This window comes from Gymnogyps californianus, chromosome 1 (assembly GCF_018139145.2).
Source record: "Gymnogyps californianus isolate 813 chromosome 1, ASM1813914v2, whole genome shotgun sequence".
NCBI classification, from domain to species: domain Eukaryota; kingdom Metazoa; phylum Chordata; class Aves; order Accipitriformes; family Cathartidae; genus Gymnogyps; species Gymnogyps californianus.
Genome location: NC_059471.1, coordinates 14,955,862 through 14,970,156, shown reverse-complemented (window position 1 = coordinate 14,970,156; position 14,295 = coordinate 14,955,862). Strand labels below are relative to the sequence as shown.

The 14,295-nt window shown below is 35.3% G+C and overlaps 1 protein-coding gene across 1 annotated transcript in view; it reads right to left on the bottom strand.

Annotated features, from left to right (window-relative positions):
* The window catches only part of CEP126 (centrosomal protein 126), a 40,942-nt gene that overhangs the window by 15,213 nt on the left and 11,434 nt on the right, over positions 1–14,295 (bottom strand). The window contains exons 3-5 of the mRNA XM_050911478.1: positions 13,866–14,011; positions 12,415–12,535; positions 7,701–7,899 (exon numbers count right to left, since the gene is read on the bottom strand). Of these exons, the coding sequence (XP_050767435.1) occupies positions 7,701–7,899; positions 12,415–12,535; positions 13,866–14,011 (466 nt within the window). The remainder of the gene's footprint in view (positions 1–7,700; positions 7,900–12,414; positions 12,536–13,865; positions 14,012–14,295) is intronic.

Below are 14,295 nucleotides of genomic sequence, written 5' to 3'. Positions count from 1 at the left end.
TTCACATGCATTGTGAAGTAAAAGACACCAATGGTCATACAGATACAAAGCTACCTCTCAAAGCCAGTGAGGTACCTAAACACCTTTACTGGTTTTGAGTTTACCAACTATGGAATAGGAAAGTCCATTAGAAAATGAATAATCTCTTTTCTATGCAAGTTTGGAAAACAAAATGTACACGGCACTACACAATACCGATTTCACAGAAGATTTGGGCAGACCCAAGAAAGCAAATGCCACTGAGAAAGGATTTTGGTGCTTATGTTACACAAGAGATCCATTATACTGTGCCAAACCCACCAAAGAAGCTATGGAGGTGTAAGATGACCAGAGAAAAGCTTCCTATCAACACCCCTGTCTTTCCTAGGCTAAGTCCTAGGTGCCTAATTTCCCCCCAAGCTATCTAGGATACAGAAACTAGCTATCTATGAACCTGAGTATTTAAAAGGACCTGATTTGCCTGTTTGGAAAATCATCACAGGATGCTAGAAATACAGGTTCAAACTTCTTGGGATAAAAAGAACTCAAGTTTCCAATTTCATAGGCACCCAGGCACTTCAGTAAGCCATACTGTACTGAAGGATTTTTAAAGAAAGGTGATCTGAACACTGAATGTCAGGGTTTCGAGTTCTGACTTCCAGTTTTACTGAAGTGCTGAGGTAAATGTACATAACTGTGTAGGAAACAGGTTTTCAGCTAAACGCTTCTCTCTGTTGCTTTCTATTAACTAATTTAGCATCTCAGTACTCAGAGTGCTGCTCCTCAGGATCCCTGTTCCAGGTGCCTAACACTCACAGACTAACCTAGTCAGTCAGCTCCAGAAGTGGAATTCATAATACTATTTTTTAAATACTATTAAAATTATTAAATGATTAAATGTTGAGGCACTGAGCACTACAATGCATTAGTCCCTTCTTTGTTTCTAACCCATTAATAAATTTATTTTGAGCAGGCACCATCTACTTTGCAAATTTAAGAGATGAGGTCATGTAAAAATAGTATGGGACTGCATAATTGAAAACCGTCATAAGGCAAATAAACATGGAGAAAAATTGGGCGTGCATATGCAATATTAATTCTAGAAGTTCTTAACTGTTTAACTAATAATCATTTTAATGTTATATATAAAATGCAGTGACATAATTTAATGAGCAAGTTCATAGTTATTTACAATCTGTGTTATATTCAATGTCATTTTGGTTATCCCAAAAAAGGAGAATGGAAATCAGTTAAGACTTATCCATTTTCACTTCTTTGGAATTTGCAGGTTGTAGGAGAAATGATGTTTTAAAAAATATTTTGTACTTGAAGCTATTTCTAGACAATACTTCAGAGACAGAAATGAAAGGGAAACAATTATCAGAGATTTTTTTCCATTTTAAAGCAAAGAAATAATCTTCTCTCTCATTGATGGTTCAGGTCTTAATGACGAGACTCAAAGCCCTGAAATTATCCTTTTCAGAAAAGCTTTCCATCAAAGTGTGATTTATGGGGAGAGAAGAATAACTGATGGAGGAAAGTATTTCTTCGTCTTCTAGAAAACTCAGAATCTGTCTTCCCAGTTTATTCTTATTCACAAATACACAAATAAGGCAAAGCATTAGGGTTGACAGATTTAAGTGAACTGGAGCTGTAGCATCAGAAAAAAAAGTTTTAATACTATTTGACCAGTACACACCTCCTAAAAGACCCACAACCATACAGTGTGTGAATATACTTCTTAAAATAATCTCTAGTTCAGCTGAGGGACTATGCTACCAGATCTCTCTGACTTGCTAAAAAATTAGTATACATTTTTTATGGTCTATAAAAAGCATTACTTTTTCTTTTAGCAATGCAAATACACTGCAAAGATGGAAGAGTTTTTAACATGTTTCCACTCTATCTTGTGCACTGCATAGCCACAACCAAGGCAGAAGGTGGATTTATATTAGGAAATCCTAAAGGTCAGGTAGAGAAATACTTTCAGAATCATAGAATATTCTGAGTTAGAAGGGACCCACAAGGATCATTGAGTCCAAAGCCTGACTCCACACAGGGCAACCTAAAAGTTAAACCATATATCTAAGAGCATTTTTTAATATTATATATTTATACCTCTCTAGAAATAAGTTTATCTAATGAGACAGTTTCATGTAATTGCCAACATTCACTGCATGCTTCATTAATATAATTACTTATCTTGAAAAAAAAGTTTAGTGACTGTTACATGTTACCTGTTTTACAAATTCCATTTTTTCAATCAGATATTCTTCAAGACATACATTCCTCTTAAGAACTTTACATATACGATTTATAAGAGCATGTACAAGATTCCAGCATCTACTTTCCCCTAAACAGCCTACTGAATTTAAAGGCTGATTTTTTTTTTTTTTTTTGCCACTGTTTCAAACAGAGTAATTCTTTGTTTGTTACAAGATCTTTCAGTCTCCTGGGTCCCAGTTATTCTCTGCTTATTCCTGTCCTCTGAATTCTGGGTGTTTGGTTTAATGCTTTATGTCCCAGTTGGTGAGCCATACTTCCTTATGGAGACATGCCAGTATCAGGCATAAACTGCACAGCAAAGCTACTAAATACCACAGAAGTGCTGCTGTGGATTTATAATAATTAATATTAAAAAAAATTGAAAGAATTGATTAGATTTCTGTGTACCCAGGCCACCATGAGCCTACTAGGACAGAAGCAGAATACTGGAAGAAAAAAGTAGTTAAATTCTGTTTTGCTTTCCACTTCACAAAAGGTTTATCTCTTTAAAAAACCCCAAAACACAGCTCTGCCATCTTCAAAGGGGAAGAATTACCCTGGACAGTGATACTTGAATCTTGATGAGAAAGCAATAGATTTCCCAACATCCCCTTGAGACATAAGTATATACTATCTCTGATAATACCAAGTTATCATAATATAATATAGCATGCTGGCAGACCAGTAATCACAAACTTTTTTATCTTCCACTCCCTTCCTCCAAGCAAACATTTTATTATTACCATAACTGCAGTAAACTAAAGATCATATACTGCTATTTTTTCCTCTGTTCCTCTCCTTTAGCTACATTTATGAACATTTTACTCTGTTGCAGTAAAACAAATAACTTCAAAAATAGCTGTGAAGTATGGTAGAAGTAATTTAGTGCATAGCTATATATAAATATTTCATAGAGAGAGAGAGAGATATATGGATATATGGATATGAATGTAAAACCAAAAATGGAGTCATGCTAATATATATAGCAATTCTTATGAAAAAAGTATATGCTTGTAAAGAAGGACCAGGTATATTTAAGATGACAGTTCTCAGTTTCCCTGGTTCTGTGGTCTGTGAGCTATGCTGCATGTATAATAATCCTAACTTATTAATGTATTAATCTACCTGTGAAACAAACTCTTTTGTACTGAAAATGCTGTTTCAGCTTCAATCCTACATTATCACCTGTTCAAGCAGGGCTTTGAATTGAGGCAAGACACTTCAAATGACTGAACATCCAGATTGTCAGATACAAAGATTGTAATGTCATTTTATACAGCACAGGCTTGGAATAAACCACTATTTTACGTAAAAAAAACGTGCTCTTGAGGAATACACAATCAAAACAAGTTCGAGTATTTGGGTAAAATAATTTAGTCTGGAGATACATTTCAATTTGCCTTTATAGCAAATGTGAATTTTGGATTAGTGAAATAACGTGGAACATAGTGGTATGTTGCAATATCGGTTGAAAGCTAATAAAAACTGAACCCCTCTGATCTTGCCGAAAGGAAAATGAGTAGGGAAATCACTCAAGTTTGTCATATAATTTAAGTGATCAACATAAAATATGTTAACGTTCACAGTTATAAGTAAAAAATGGCCAACGTTTCTAGACTTAAGGTGACCATAGAAACCTATTTCAAGTCTTTGCATGGTCTCTTCAAAATCAAGTCTGACTTCAGTTCCAATGCCATTTTATCCTAACCCTCCCCTTAAGAGTCTGTTTTCCCACTAACTAGCCCTGAGCATTCTACAAGTTCTTGACACTCAGGAGAGACTCTGTACACAGGCACTCCTTTTTTCCATGCTGGTCTTGTCTATGCCTCTGAAGAGTTAGACTGATACAATACACCTTGCAGAAGGAACTCTTGTTTAACTCATTCCAGCCATACTACAAATGCACTTGAAAATGAAATCAGTTTTTCCATCAGTTACCTGAAACATCTCCATTTCATAGACACAGTCCAACCTCAAAAGCATAGTAACACAAACAGCTAACAGTCATACAGGTCAACTCACTCATGCAAGTAAGGTGATGTCCATACCTATGTGTTTGTGGCATCTGCTGCTTTCATTCAGTGGAACATCACTTAGAAAATATTCTTCATTATTTCTCAGAGACTTATTTAATTCTATATGTAACATAGATAAACACACACACAGTACAACAGGATACAAAATTTTATTGTATTAGAGATAATATAAGAATAACACTCTGACCTCATGGTTTGGGTTGCAATTTCTGAGAAATGATACCTGTGTTCCAGTCCCTATTTCAATAAATATTGAAGTATTTTATGCCAAGGGGAACAGTATCCATAGAAAGACTGATACTGAGTACTTCAATGGCTGCACAATATGCTTGGAAAAAAAGGAGAGCCAAGGTAAAATTCCTGCTTCAAATCAATCAGAAAGGGATTTAAATTTGGATTTCCCAGATACCATTTGAATAACCTAATTATGGTCATATAAAGGAGGGAAGAGGAAAATACAGCCTCCATGTTGTAATCTATACCTCTTTTATCTGTGAATTAGCTCTTACTTCCAAGTATTTTGTTTAAAAAGTGAAACAACAGAGGTAAAATATTACATCAATCAAACAATTTAATTCAAGCATAATGTATTTTTCTGGAAGAGCATAAAAATATTGTACTGACCAAAACAATTTTGTATGGCCACAAAATTAAAGAGGTGATGAAAAGAAAAAGACAAAAGATAGCTGAATAATACTATTCTTTGTCACAGTTGAGCCATTTTAATGGAAATTTTCTAAATTATTCAGTTCAAGGCAGGTGCCAGAAATGGAAAATTTCAACATAAACAGTTAACATTTGGAAAAATGATAAGCACTTGGGAGTAATGTCTTTTTGTGAAAAGCTGCATGCAGCTTTAGCTAAAGACTGTGCTACCAGCTCCACCTTAAAGATTTTATTTATGCCTGCAACAAAACCAGGAAAGGACTGTGCAACAAAACCTTTGATCGTGAATGAAGTTAACAATATTAATTTCTTCAAAACAGAACATACTTATGGACATATAACAAATAATAATTTGATGTACTGGCTTAGATGTAACTGTTGCACACAATAAAATCTACTGCTCTCAATATTTTAAGCAAAATAGTTTTGGAGAATGGTAGAGGGGTCACCAAAAACCTTGGCTTACTGCTGAAACTATACAAATTTTTAGGGATGGAAAGCAGGGAACAGACCAAATCCACTGGTAAGGGTCTACATAGAACTTTATTGCCCTGTAGGAAAGAAAAGAATTTTAGGAATCTTTATAATCCTGCTGGGCCTGTAAAAACAGAAACAAAGAGAGGTCAAAGGATCTCAATGGATGGTTAGACTGCAAAGCATGTGCACAGTGAAATACTTTGACATTAGGTTCAGAAAGGCAAGCACTGTTGAAATGACTTTGGACAACAGACAGTAACCAGACTACTGAAGCCTATTCATGTCAGTAAGAGTATTATAAATAATTATAAATTATAAATTTTATTAGTAAAAGTATTATAAATACTATTTCGTATCACAGGCAGTCACAATGCACATGCACACCAGCACAATCCAAGTATTAAACTTCCAAAACTCAGGCCTTAGAATGACAATAGCTTTCTTGACCATTTTTCTAATCAGAGTCCAAAGCATGCAATTTCAAGAAAGAAAGTCCAAATGTTTGAAGTACAAATATTTACAATTTGAAACTATTTATCAGAGGGAAGAAGCTGAGCAACCCCTAGTGGTAGCAGAAAAATGCATTCTGGAAAAAAAAAGCAAAATTTTTTACAGGACCAATGCATTTTCAAAAATACATTAATTTGTAAACACAAATTCCTATATTATATGCAGTGCCCAAAGCTGATGATAACATTTAAAAAAAACTATAAGTAAAAAATCATGCATGACTCACAGCAGTTTTTCCCTAAAATTCAATTAGAATATGATAATTGTGTTTGATAAAATCCGCTACCATATAGTTGTCTTACAATATATTAAGAAGAATCTTTTAATATGTTTTTCTCAAAGAGATTGCATTTTTTTTCCTAATTCTAATATGTCCTAATGCAGCTACTGCCAAATTCAGCATCATCATTTAGGGAGGGATTTGCAAACACTATACCAACGAAACGCACAATGTGGTATTAAAAAAAAAAAAAAAAGCTTAGACCTTTTTGTATTTTGTTTGAGAGTGGTTATCTAGAATTCAGTTTTATCAGCTCTCTTCTATAAATTGCCTTCTTTTATGCTTGAAAATAAGAATGAACACTAATCAACAATCTTGCCAGTACAAACTGTACTTTCTGTCTTCTCAACCTTTTTGAAATTTACTCCAGTTGAGTGAGATTTTCTGTGTTAGCCATCAGCTGCTCAAGATTCTCATGAATACCCATCAGAACAAAGTAGGTACAAAGAGAGAGATGAATGTGCCTGAAAACATCAATATCAAAGAACTCGAAATATATCTGAAGTGTATACAGTCTTCAAAAGTTATCCATACACAGGTATTAAAAGGAAAAGCCATTGCTCTATTGCCACCAATGATCCCATGCCTCTAGCCATCACCAATATAAAGGGACAGCGCTTCATAGAGTCAAGGTCATTTCAGATACCACGAGTCCAGATACCAGTAGATAATATTATAGAAATAAAAGAATGAGTCCAAAATTATGTTCTCTGGTTTCCAAAAAATGTCATATTGAAGACAATATTTCCAAAATCAAAGACAACACTGACAGACCTAAAATCACACTTAAAAGTGCAGTTATAAGAAATCACTTTGGAGCTCAGTTCTTCTTGATTTTTACTGTGTTTCTAAGGTGACTTTTGAAACTGATTTTGGGTTCAAAAATTAGGTTAGGCAGAACGTTAATGGGCTTGTTACTGGAACACCTGCATCTATTCCAAAGATGACAAAAAAGGATCTCAAGAGACTTGAAGTCAATCCCTATGAAATCACCACACATTGGGAAAAAAAAACAAGAAACAAAAAAAACCCCTAACATTTGACCTACCATAATTATACTGCTATAGCATTTTGTGCTGAGCTGTAGCAATCAGCAAAGCAGAAACTTAAGTGTGAATAGCAAGCTGCCAATTTAAGTTTGGAGCTAGCACAAGACTCCTGCGATATAGACTAATGGCTAGCTACTTCAGAGCCAAGAAGTCCGACATACAAATCTTATGTTCACAGAAAGAAAGACAACATGACAGATATCTTTGAAGAATTTGTGAAAATATTCTTACAAACATTTTTAAAGATCTCTGATTTCTTACTGAAAAATATGTATAATTTTACTATAAACAATCTATTGGTAAGGCATAGTACAGTGTGCCCTCAGGTGTTGTCTACTTGGTAGAGTGCTTAACAGACCTTTCATTTTTATCACATTCAAGAAACTTTCTATTACATTTAAGAAGCATCATGTAATGAATCACATGGAAATATCATACCTCCAAGTTGCTGAGATGTTGTTTTTCAAGGAGTTGTTGCATTTCTTTCAGATTTTTCTGGAAGAGAAGTTGGTTACTATCCATGTTTGTTCTACTGCTCTCTTCTATTGTGTTATCCCAGCCAACCATTGTTGAAATCTGCTTCTGATGGAAAGAATCGTTTCTAGATGCTGGTGAAGGTGAAGTGTCATCTGTGGTTCTTGATGCAAGCAAATAACTTATTACTTTTGCTTATTTCTATGCGTCAACTGTACACTTTTAAACATGTTCCTTTCCAAAAGTATACATCATCAATAAATGCCTGGCAAGTGAAGGACAGCTGTACTATATTTAACTACAGGTGGTGCTGTTAGTACTATCTAAAACTGTCCAACACTTTCCATTTTAAACCTTCTCTTCTGTTATTTATAAATAGTCAGACTTTTCTGATTGGGTTGTTGGGTGACTGCCTCAGGCTGAATTAATCTGGAAAATGTCAGCCAACAGTTTGGTCATTTACAGAAATGGAACACGGAGGGTTTTTAAAAAAAAAAAACCCAAGCAAAATGGCCTTTATTTTTCCATAAGGTTGGCTTATATAGAGGATAACTATATACTAATGCTGTCAGATATTCCCTTACTTCAAATAGCAAGAAGGCTTTGTAGTATCTAGAGAGCCCAACTCTACTGACGATGTGTAATGTCAGTAATGTGGTACATTAAAGAATTTGTATTTGCTACCTGAAAAAAAAAAAATCTTTGGAGTAGCTAGTGTAGCTGGGTACTGTGGTCAGGGTGAGCCCAAATTAAGATAGAGGAAACCACAGGTTTCTACAGGGTGAGAATTAGCAAGAACCATGGGGCTGGTTGACACCCAGGAATCAAAGAAGCCAAGAAGCATGTGAAGCCAAATGACAAGCAAAATGTGCAGTCAGAGACTAGGAAGGCAGGGAGTGTGTAACAAGATATGTTCAAGAATAAAAAGCAGATAGAACTGGAACAAGGCTGGATAAGATCACTAGGAATAGGAACTAAGCTTTGGAAAACAAGAAGCAAGAACTAGGTAGATATCAAGGATGACAAAAACAAGAAACAAGTAGCTTTAACCAATAAGAAAGGTAGGCCTTAAAAAAAAGTAAAAATAACCCCCACACTAAAACCCACCAGCTCATAGGTAGATCAAGCTTTAGTCTTCTGGAAGTATAACTATTACCAGGTTGCCAGCTATGCTTGACTGCCTAGGTGGAACAGTTTAGCGAAGGACACTGATCCTGTCTTTTGGCTCCAACCTGGTTCAAGGGCCCTAAATGCCCTTAGGCTGGCATATCCAAAGTGGCACTTACAGAAATCTCTCACCAGGTCCATGCTTTGAGTTCTCACATCGGTTCAGTAGAGCCATAACCCTTACAATTGATTAGAAAGCCAAGCTTATGTCTCTCTGGTTTAGAATCAAGTATTTGTTGTACTCCACAATGATTACAAATGGTGGTAGAAGGAGAACAGATCTTGGAAACAGATTCAGTGAAGTTATTTGTAAAATGGGTATACTTTTACCAAAAAGGGGAGATCCAGCTTTTATTTTACCAGGTTGATCAGGTCCAATATTTGAAATGATACTTTGTCTCAGCAATCACTGGATTTTGAGTAACAAACCAAACCTTATTGTCCATTCAATATGCAGATGCTTTCTAACATTCCCAGGCTGCATTTCTCATATATAGTTCCTTAGCAGCATCAACACGATCCCTTAAATATTGCTAAATTGAGTGAAGGTGTTTAGCTAAATTTGTGGCAAAAGTTAACTTTTAGTCTATACGCAACTAAATATGAAAATCATACTTCCACATATTTCCCTCTTTTTTTTTTTTTAATTGGAATCTGGCCTGACAAGATGATCTACCACGCACATTTTACCTGTCCTCATTTTCAGTGAAGGTGATGGTGAAGATGATGGTTCCTTTCATATATGGCCAACATGCAGTGTAGGAACTTATAAAAAGATATGACTACTTCATGCCACACAAAGCTATCTTCCTTAACAGCTGGCACCCCTATTGAGCAAATTTGAACAGTGCAGTCACACAATACGTACACAGACCTCATCCTCCTCTACTGCCTATCCAGCAGAGATACATTATTAAGAAACATGTATTGTTCCTAGCTGGAGATGGCTACCATATGTCTAATATATGTACAGAAACTCAATAACCCCTTTCCTTCATTTCTCTCCATTTCTTCAGCCTAAGTTTCCACAGTTCCTTGTTCTGAGCCCTCATCTGTTTCATCCTCTTTCTGTATCTAAAATTATACTCCCCGTTAAAATCTATCCCTTTTCTTTTTAGTACATCTAAGTACTTTATGGAAGTGTAAGAAGAGATAGAAATAGAGAAAGGGATCTACTACCTCATCTGAGTTAGTTATTAGCTGTCCCAAAATTTCCAATTAAAGGGGTTATAAGACATTTTTAAAGATTTACAGCTCAGAACTGGTGAGTTTTGAAGAACCTTCATCTTTGAGAGCCTTCTCAAAATGCTTTTCTGTATCAAAGCTTACTTTGCTGCACTGATTTGCAAGAAATTTATTTGCCCTCTAAGAGAATTTTGCACAATTTTTGGAACCAAGTCTGAAAACACAGAAATGCCACTTTCATGACCCACACAAACTATGGCTCCCAGACCAAAACTAAAAGGAACAACCCTGCACTAACATCTTCTGCAGCAGACCAGAAGAATCTATGCTGCATAGCACGTGTTCAGTTTGAATCTCAGTGCTTAGTAAGGGATTGTGTGAGATGCAGACAAAAATGCATAAAGTATTTTCTGTCACAAGGAAGGAAGTCAAATTGTTAGCATTAGAATAAGCAAAGCTTTATTTCATATTAATTTATATACCTTGCCTTTATACACAAGCCTGTACTGCAATAACTTAATTCTTTTTGCCTTATTACCATACTGCCAATATTCTCTACATCCTCCTTCACCCACCCCATGTGGCTCCTACCCAAGCCTCCTAGTTACCAGCTGGGGAAGAGGCAGCACATTCTGTGGTAAGTTCTAAGATATTCGTGTGCTGTCTTATCCGTACTATCTGTCTTGAGACCTGCCAACGGGTTCATATGGACTCCAGTTTTAAACCTTTTTCATGCTGGGGTCACTTGTTTGAATAGTTTCTTCCTTGCTCAATTACCAATTTCAAACCTGTAGATATATAATTATCTTTGAGATTCTTAGCGCTCTCTCAAATTTTGTTACGAGGGGAACACAAACTGTAAAAGAATATGAATGTATACATTTAATTGCCTTAGGAAATCAGGTTATAAAAATGAAAAACAGGAAAAGAACACACTATCATTATTACAGGATAGTGAATTTTTAAAATTACACAAATATAATATGGAGTGACACCAATGTTATACTGTAAGAAATGGTAAATGGTTTGAAGAGGTCCTGAGAGAAAAATATGAGCCCCTGAGGCACAAGGAGCAGTTTGAAGAAAGATGAAAAATAAAGAAACAAATGATAAAGGCAGGGGGAAGAGGCACCGAGCTGCTGTCCTTAATTGAGCCTATGAGTGAAATGAGACAAACGATCAGGAACCCTGAGACAGGGTTCAGAAACACCTACATTTTTTTGCCATAATTTTAACTTATATTTAGCAGGTAGATTTTTTGTTTGTTTGTTTTTATGGCTGCAATCCTGCTTTATTATGTCAATCCAGTGTAGTAGCTGCAGAACTATATGCATGTTGACCGGCAGATAGCATGAGTATTTAGCTCTAAGAGGTATGAAATGTTTTCTCAGTTGCCCAGTTTATTGCCTGCAAACATGTATTAATCAGCAGTAGATATGTAATCAAACTGAATATTAACATCACAACGAAGAACACACTGAAGCTCAAAAGTAGGGAGACCCCTTTTAAACAGAATTTATCTCTACTCTGAACATCTGCACAATTTACAGCATGCAGAAAATAATTATAATAATTAAGTATTAATAATTAATAAATATTAATTATTAATAATAAATAATAATTTAATTAAGCAACAACAAAAATAAAACTCTGAACTGAAATGTTAAAGAAATGAGAGTTTAGGAAGGGGACAATCAGGAAGGAGTATTAAATACAGCAGATAAATTATGCATAAGGAAACATTCTGTGATAAGTCAAGGTACCTTAGAAAAAGTGCTTGGGTAGAGTGAAAAGTACGTAATTCAAATTGTATGTGATATAAAATGAAATTGCAGGTAAAATTGTTATCAGGATGCTCAAGACACATATAGAGGATGAGAAATTTAAAGGGATGACAGCTGGGAAGAAGATAAGATCATGGGATGAATATACAAACTCAACTATCCTTGAATATCAAAAGGAAAAAATCTGGATGAGAATAAGAAATCATCTAGACAGACTACTTTATAATTCATAGAACAGCAGATGGTTTGATAACCATGGCAATCTGAGTCATGCTATAACTGAATGGGGACTGGGTTAGCTCCGACTATTCCCAGAATTCCGCTGAGGGAAAAGGTTTGTGTCATCTCCTCTGCCTTTTTACCAAATGGACACAAACAACTCAAGGATGTTTCATAATGTTTCATTGGAACAGTTCACAGAAATGCTTTCTTTGCCACGAGAGAAATGGCCTACAATTTCTTCAAGAGTAATTGTCTGCTGTTTGTTGAATACACTAAGCAATTTACTTCCTTTGATCATCAGAGTAAACAGAAATGCTTACCTGAAGTTGGTTTTGTTTCTGCTGGGAAAGCACAGTCCTGGTGTTAAAACTGATCCTTTAATTTGTTCAAGAGCTTCTTCTAACTGAAAAGCTGCTTTTGTCTGGACTAGAGGGATTAGAGTAAAAAACACAATGGAAAAAAATATTTTCAAAATTGGAATATTTTACCATAAGTGGTTTGGTTAAGTTTCTGAAGTTTGGAAGCCTAAATCCAGACTGTTACAATAAACTGAGTGGTTTAGCATCATTAGACATGCTGGAGCATCTCTAGTTCCTCTGAAACAAAACCCCAGTCTATTTAAGTGTTTACAGTAACACATGTATTCAACAGTTTTGCTATGTGTTTTTAGACTGCACTGTTGAAAAAGTAGGAGGTTAAAAAATCCAGCACTAACTTTGTTTTTACATCATGATTATTCCGCTCATGCACTAAGTCAAAGTTATGGCTTGCAGATATTTTATAGAGGCCAAATTGTAATTTAATAATCGAATCAGTGGAGAAAGAAAGAGTCCAGACAGGCACAAGGTGCTGCCTCTTTCAAGTAAGTAAAAGCAGGGCAGAAAGTGGCAGAGGCAGAATTGCTATAAAGGAAAACAAAGAAAAAACCTTGTGATTCATTATATTGCTACACAGTCTGGGCTGTCAGTAGAGCTATGAAGAAGCCCTAAACCAGTACTGTTCTATTTTGTTATTTTAATCTGACATTTGATCTTGAAGTCAGAGACATTACCTCACAGTTGGCACAATTGCAGTTGGGAGAGTAAATCTGTTAAAGAAGACCTAAGTAATATACCATATCTTAAGAGTTTCAACACTGGAAAGTTGACTGGAAATCAGACTTGGCTGATACTGTTAAAAACTCCTGCCAATCTGCACTGATTCCAAGAAAGCAGGAACTGAGCTGAAGTGATCATTACTTCCCAGCAGCGAGAGAACAGCTTAAAAAGCTGACTAATTCAGCAAAAGTTATGTAATACATTAATATATGCTAGGACTGCTTTTACTTGATGATAAACAAAATGCACATTCTTGAATGTTTCATATTCAGGGGTTCAAATAGTGGATCATTATACTATCCTAGTAACTTTCAGTGGCCTTGTAACACCTCACATCCAGCTGTGAAAGCACACTATTGTAAGCAATAAGCATACCACAGTGAAAAAAGTGGGGAAAACCCAGGAAGCCACAATATCCCAAGGAGGTGATGTACTTACTGTGGCCAGAATATAATTAAATATCTCAAAATACAATTTTTAGAAAAAAAATGTTGGTTCTTTTAATTCCCTCTACCCAATTTTGTTGTATGTATCAGATCTGAGCGTCTTGTCAGTTAAGTTTTGCTTATATGAATTCAATTAATTTGAGTGAAGTTAATTGTTTTGTTTGCCTTAATTATATTAATAGAAAAACACTTGTATTGTGAATAATGGTTAAATTTGAATTTACAAACCTATTTGCTTGTGCTGAGAAAAAGGCAGATGAGCACGCTGGAACTTATCAGTTGCTTCCTGAAGTTTAATTTTTCTTTGTTGCAGAACTTGTTCTCTAAATCTTTGTTCTTTTTCTTCTTCTTGCTTCTGTCTTTCTTCAAAGGCTCTGTATTTAAGAAGCAAAAGTAGATGATCCCTATGTTTTCTAATTACATTTACCAAAATATTAGTAACTTACTTGCTTATCAATTTGCAATTTTAGTACAAAAGCTTGTTTGTCCATAAATTAAATGCTATAAACTTCAGCACAGCTGGATTTTTATGGTTTGTCTGAATGTAAATGGGACAGTGGGTGGTGAAGAAGAGACACACCATAATCTTTTTATTTTTTAGCCTCAACTAGAGATTTGATTCTTTCTTATATGTGAATAACATGCAAACTCAACCAGT